At 37.7% G+C, this 7,174-nt stretch overlaps 1 protein-coding gene across 1 annotated transcript; it reads right to left on the bottom strand.

Annotated features, from left to right (window-relative positions):
- Nucleotides 1-491: 491 nt before the first annotated feature.
- On the bottom strand, nucleotides 492-1,842 carry LOC131149823 (F-box protein At2g27310-like). The gene has a single exon (XM_058100589.1). It carries the CDS (start codon nucleotides 1,701-1,703, stop codon nucleotides 681-683), a length of 1,023 nt encoding a protein of 340 aa, XP_057956572.1. The 5' UTR covers nucleotides 1,704-1,842; the 3' UTR covers nucleotides 492-680.
- Between the last annotated feature and the right edge of the window lie 5,332 nt (nucleotides 1,843-7,174).

Raw genomic sequence — 7,174 nt, 5'->3', positions numbered from 1 at the left:
AATACAAAAAAAATACCAAATATAAATATTATAATAAAAAGAAAACATTATGATTCTTTTACTTAATTATTATATTTTAAATGCTAGATTTTTTTGTCCTTGGATCAAGCAACAATCAAAAAATATGATTAAAATAATAAAAATACAAAAAATACCAAATATAAATACTCTTAATTATTATATTTTAAAACTCACTTTTTGATGCTAAAAAAAAAATACTATTATACATGACATGAAAAATAATGAAATATTTTTTAAATGAATTTGATTATTTTTAAAAATAAAAAATATTTTTTTTTGGATATTTTATTTTAATTCTATTTTGAATATGTATAATTGTTTTATTCTAATCGTAATTAAAAAATATACATATAATGAATGATTCAATTCATGAAAATTAACTTTAATATTAAATTATTCTTAAAATAAATTGTAAAAATAAATAAAAATTTTTATTTTTCTTTTAATAACTCAAGATCAGCAAATGAAAATTGACAGCACGAACAAATACATTATTAATCGTAACTCGCTTGTTCACTTACAGAAGTCAAAACTAAAATAAATACAAAAATGATAATAAACAAATCAAACATATTCTCCTCTCTATACCTATTTATCTTCATTTTAAATTAATATAGTACACACAAATTAACTATAATAACGGTAAATCCAACGTATTTTCATCCGAAACTGAACACCACGAACCACCAAAGAACAACAAAAAAGAAAAACCCAAAACCCATGCACGCCATATCCCACATCCTCTCTATCCTCTCCCCTCCCTCTCTTCTCTCTCTCCTCTTCTCCACGAACTCCTCATACCTCTCCCTTATCTCCCCCCTCAGCTTCCTCTTCCCCATCTCCATGGCCTCCCTCAAAATTACCATACTGTCCTTCCCCTTCAATACCCTCCCCTCCATGTCCTCCACCTGCACCCTCACCTCCCTCATGTGCGCCCCCCCTCCCTCCTTCCCCCCGCACGTGACCACCACCCCCAACTCCACCCACTCCGCCGGCGACCCCTTCCGACCGCCGCCCACAGCCGTCGCGTACCGCACCTCCACCTCCCCCGACCACAACAGCCGCTGCACAGAAACGGGCCTCCGGCTCGAGAGGTTCGCCGCCCGGTTGCGGGTCGGGTCCACCACGATCCAGCTCACGATCAAGTTCTCCTCCAGCTGCGACCGACACGTGTCGCCACCAGTCCCGAATTTTACCGGAATCGGAACGCGTTCCTCTTGTTTCAAGAGGTCGATTCTGAAGGGGAGGCACCGGAACCAGCCGGTACCGGTATCGGTCTCGACAACTCTGGAGAGGACGAGTTTGTCCTGGTAGTGAATATCGACGGCTGATATTAGTTGGGATGGGTGAGACGATGAATGGCGGGGATCTGTCGGCGGGGCTCCGTCGAGGTTGTGGTGGTGGAGGAGGGGGAAGGAGTCGTAAAAGAAGGAGCGGTGGCCGGAGGGGAAGGAGGAGATGAGGCGGCGCAGACGTGGGGAATCAACGGAGGGCCATGTGGCGCGACAGATGTGACGCCAGAGTTCGTCGTCGGCGGAGAGTGCGCGGAAAAGAGAGGAAGCGCAGGCCGTGGAGGCGAGAGTGGGGCCGTCGAGGCGGGTGAGGACGTGCGTCCGGAGGACTTCTGGATGGAGGGCGGCGATCGGGGCGCCGCCGCTTTGGTCGACGGTGGAGGATGTCATATTGGGGTGTAGACAAAGAAAGGGGCGGAGGATTTTGTCACAAAGAAAAGGGAGGAAGTGGCCGATGGCTTTATAGAGATCCGTGAAGTGGACGAGTCAACACTGGCATATGGAATAATGAAAAGACAAACTGAAATTTCCTCCCAAGCTGCATGCTTTTTTAGGAACTTAAATTTGAATTTTATAAATTTAAAAAGGATATAAAAATAATTTTATATTATTTTCCATTTAAATTTAAATATCAAAAATTATGTTTTCAAATACGTTTTTATTTTCATAATTTTATATTTAAATCATATTTACTCATGAAAGATTAATATTTTTTTATTTATAAATGTAAATTACAAGTTCAAGGGTCAAGTTGAATGATATAGCACCCAAATTGATTAATACAATTATATATGTATGTTTGGTTTTAAAGTCACCTTAAAGCTTCAAGGTATTGTTTTATTGGTGAATTTCACACAAGTGGTTATAAATCATTCTAATTAGGGTTCGCAAAATGGATCAAAACTTGACGGATGACCCGTGATCCGTCCGTTTAAATTAGGTTTATATTTAATACAAGTTGACTCGTTTATAAACGGGTCACCTTGGATCCAACCCGTTTATTAAACATGATAGGCATGTTCGAGTTATGTCACTTGTTGGGTGACCTGCTTAAAAATAAAATTTGAGTGTTTCTTTTAAAAAAAGAATATGTCATTTTAATTGAAATAGTTAAAATAATTTTAAATAAATAATTTATATTTTTTTAAGAAGATAACTCGTTTATTAAACGGACAGGTTTGGATTTACATAATAGTCATCCGTTAATAAACGGATCAATCCGAACCCGATCCCATTTAACCTCAACCCATTTATGACACACCGAACCTGACCCGTTAACCCATTTTATTACCCTAATCCTAACATATATAGGTGCTAAAAACTAGATGGAGGAGCATTTTATTATTTCTTATTGAGCATATGTTAGAAATAATTTAACCATATAAAAATGAAATAGATTCCAATCTTATCAAATATCTATTTCTAAAATAAAAATGTACAATTCAATGAGTTAATAGAATTAATATCTCAAAAAAATAAAAGGGTTTGAGTTTGATTTCGAAGTAAAATGTGAAACCTGTCACATTTTTTTTCTCAATTTGATGCGACTTAAAAGGGTTTAAAAAGTTTATTGAGATTAATATTTTCAATTATTCAAAGGTTGTGCTTGTGTAGTAAAAAATCAATCCCCATCTGGTTAGTATGATGTTTTAAAGTCAAATGCTTAGCAAGTAGTTCTAATCTGAAAATCATTTTAACATTAATTTCGTTGACTTTGGATTTGATTTTTTATTTTTATTTTCTTCGTGTGAGACCCACAGTTACATAATTCCTACAACTGGATGCTATGGATTGACATGGACGCATGGTGTGACAGTCAATTGATGGATTGGAATTAAACGCCAATTCTCAAATGGGTATGTAAAAAATGGGTTGAGATTTGTGTTTCAAAATAAAATTTGCTTACAATCACAAAGGTATTTGGGGACAAATGTGTGGCCTTCTCTCTTCTTTTCTTTCTTTTTTTTGATGACGTAGAAACTTCAGTCATCGATGAGCTCTTTGCACCCCCTGATATGGTACCAAACCTCCGAAACAGCGTTCGCCTCCCCCTAGGAATCGCTGTTCAGGTAAATTTCAGATGCGGTCACGACTTCCATCCGCCGGTTAGATGTTCTTCAAATTCGAGACCCAAGATATTGTTGAATTGTAAAGTCATTTTTAATATTCAAAGTCCAACAAAGGTGGTTGTACTATTCATTTGGTAGCTGCACAAGTCTACAAAGATAGCTGTACTATTCATTTAGTGGTTGCACGAGTCTACAAAGGTGGTTGCACTATTCATTTGACGGCTTTGAAAATGAGGCTTACAAAACCCCTATAAATAGGGAAGTGGTGGTGAAGCAAGATATCCATCCCATGCATCTCCAACTTCACTTTTAGAGAGAAAAATCAAGTACTCTCCTGCAAAGTGTCTCTGTTGTAGCCTGTGTTTCTAGTTTCTCCTAATTTGAGAGAAGTTGTATCATTATTTTTCATAGTAGATTTCTTCTACTCTTACCCATGGTTTTTCCCTCGATTTGTTTGAGGATTTTTCACGTAAATCTTGGTGTCAATTCCTATATTCTCATTTCTTATTTTAGTTGTGTGATACTGTTCCTACGCATTCAATTTCCTAACCGTGGTATCAGATCCTTGGGTTATGGCCTTTGGGTTGGGATTACTATTCACGGTTACTATTCACACGTATCACCGGATACTTTTACAATATTGTGAACGTATACGAGATTTGTTCAAATATACAGTTCCATTCATTTACGATACTGTTCACATATACGGTATTGATCATGGTGAAAAAGAGGGATTCGGTTTAGTGGAAGAGTAGATCTTATCTACTACAATGGCTATAAAGTACGAAATTGAGAAGTTGAATGGGGATAATTTCTCCCTTTGGAAATTGAAGATGAAGGCGGTCCTGAGAATGGACAATTGCTTAGCGGCAATTGGAGACAGACCAACAGGGATAACTAACGAAAAAGGGAATGAGATGGATGACAATGTTGTGGCTAATCTTCATCTAGCATTAACAGATTCGGTGTTATCAAGCATTGCAGAGAAGAAGTTAGCAAAAGAAATTTGGGATGCGCTGACAAAGCTCTATGAGGTAAAGTCACTTCACAATAACATCTTCTTAAAGAGGCGACTCTACACTCTTCGAATGAGTGAGTCCACACCGGTTACGAACCACATCAACAATCTTAATACGTTGTTCTCCCAACTAACAACGTTAGACCATAAGATTGAGCCAACCGAACGAGCGGAGCTTCTACTCCAAAGTATGCCAGATTTGTATGATCAACTCATCATCAACATAACAAATAATATTCAGTCAGATAATCTAGTCTTTGATAATGTTGCGGAAGCTATTCTGGAAGAGGAATCCAAGTGCAAAAACAAGGAAGACAAATCGTCTAGTTCTCAACAAGTTGAGGCACTACCGATGACGAGAGGAAGATCAACAGAACGTGGCTCTAGTGGGAGTCACAATCATAGTAGATCAAAGTCAAGGAGTAAGAAGAATTTTAAATGCTACAATTGTGGCAAGAGAGGGTACATCTCGAAGGATTATTGGCATAAGAAGAAGAATGCAGGGAAAGCTCCTGAGGAGAACACTTCTCAAGGATGCACTGCGAGTACTTCCAGTGATGGTGAAATCCTGTACAGCGAAGTGGAAACTATCTCTAAAGGTGGTAAGAAACTTACTGATGTATGGATTATGGATTCTAGAGCAACTTGGCACATGACCTCTCGCCGAGACTAGTTCCACTCTTATGAACTTGTTTCAGGTGGATCTGTATTCATGGGTAATGATCATGCCTTAGATATTGCTGGTGTCGGTAATATCAAATTGAAGATGCACGATGGTACGATTCGCACTATTCAAGGTGTACGACATGTGAAGGGCTTGAAGAAAAATTTACTGTCTCTTAGACAGTTAAATGACCTCAGCTGTAATACCCTTATTGAAAATGGGATCTTGAAGGTTGTCAAAGGCATGGTTGTATTGATGAAAGTAGAAAAGATCGTGGAAAATCTATACACATTGCTGGGAAATACTATACAACAGGGAGACGCATCAGTTGCATCAACCCAAGAAGAATCAACGATAATGTGGCATCGTAAACTTGGCCACATGTCTGAAAGTGGTCTGAAGATTCTTTCAGAATGTAATCTTCTTCCCAGACCCAAATCAGTAAATCTACCTTCCTGTGAGCATTGTGTTACAAGTAAGCAACATAGATTAAAATTTGAAAGATCTACTGCCAAAAGCAAACACATTCTAGACTTGATTCATTCTGATGTATAAGAATCACCAATTCCATCCCTAGGAGGAGCGCATTATTTTGTATCATTTATTGATGACTACTCCAAGAGATTATGGATGCATCCAATCAAGAAGAAGTCAGATGTGTTTCTAGTGTTCAAAGAATTCAAAACGCATGTGGAACTTGAATCTGGAAAAAGAATCAAGTGCTTAAGGACAGATAATGGAGGAGAATATAAAGACGGCAATTTTATTTCATTTTGCAAGCAAAAGGGTATTCAAATGCAGTTCACTATTGTGCATCCACCTCAACAAAATGGCGTAGCAGAGCGGATAATAGAACCATATTAGAAAGGACCAGAGCCATGTTGAAGACTGCAGATCTAGCCAAGTCATTCTAGGCTGAAGCAGTCAGAACCACTTGTTATGTGATAAATCAAGCACCGTCAATAGCAATTTGTTTGAAGACACCGATGGAGATGTGGATTGGTAAGTCAGCCTAATATTCTTCTCTTCACATATTTGGATGTCCTGCATATGTAATGTATAGTGCCAAGGAAAGAACTAAAGTGGACCCAAAGTCTAGGAAATGAATATTCTTGGGTTATGTTGACGGAGTCAAGAGGTATTGCCTGGGGATCCCACTACCCGCAAAGTCGTAGTCAATAGGGATGTGATATTTGTAGAAAATGAAATGCAAAATAAAGAAAACAACAGCACTTTGGAAACGACTATTGTTCAGATAGAAGAAAATAAAGATTCTTCTGAAGCCGCACCAGAGCATAAGGAACAAGAACCAAATGAGGCCAATGATACAGAAGTTCTACGTTCAGTACGTGAAACAAGGAAACCATCATGGCACTCAGATTATGTTGTGGCAAGCAATACTGCATATTGTCTTCTAATAGAAGATGGAGAGCCATCAACTTTCCATGAGGCTATTAGTAGCACTGATGTTTTTTTGTGGATGACAACAATTGAGGAAGAAATTGAAGCCTTGTACAGAAATAATACATGGGAGCTTGTTCCATTACCACATGGACGTAAAGCCATTGGAAATAAATGGGTCTACAACATCAAACGAGATGGTAACTATGAGGTCCTCAAAATTCATACCATTTATATATATATATATATATATATATATATATATCTGTGTATCTACATCCATACTTAAGCAACGGGAACATAAATCATACAACCATTCACATATATACTATACAATACCAAAATTCAGTGCATATTAACCATAGTCATACAAGACTAACCCCTCCAGCATCATCTACCCAAAAATATACACAACTCTGTCAAAAACTCATCCTATAACCAGGGTAATCAACACTTTCTCTATCCGCTAGCCTGATCTGCTCGCCTAACTGGCTCACCTGAAAAATGTTAAAGTAATGGGGTGAGTCAATGCTCAGTAAGTGGAAATATGCTATTACTAGTGTGTGGCAACTAAGTTAAGAGTACTTTTAAATAGTAATTGAACTGTAATGTAATAAATAATCTGTAAAGCATATCTTTCTTTCACAATTTAAAATATACTACATCGTCTGTATTTTCTACTTTTCATACTGATAATATCATACTATAC

Source organism: Malania oleifera, chromosome 2 (genome assembly GCF_029873635.1).
Source record: "Malania oleifera isolate guangnan ecotype guangnan chromosome 2, ASM2987363v1, whole genome shotgun sequence".
NCBI classification, from domain to species: domain Eukaryota; kingdom Viridiplantae; phylum Streptophyta; class Magnoliopsida; order Santalales; family Ximeniaceae; genus Malania; species Malania oleifera.
Note: the sequence above shows the minus strand (reverse complement) of the source record. Positions and strands in the feature narration are given on the sequence as shown.

Coding starts and splice junctions, on each gene's coding strand:
- LOC131149823 (XM_058100589.1), bottom strand. CDS start 1,703: ATGACATCCTCCACCGTCGACCAAAGCGGCGGCGCCCCGATCGCCGCC.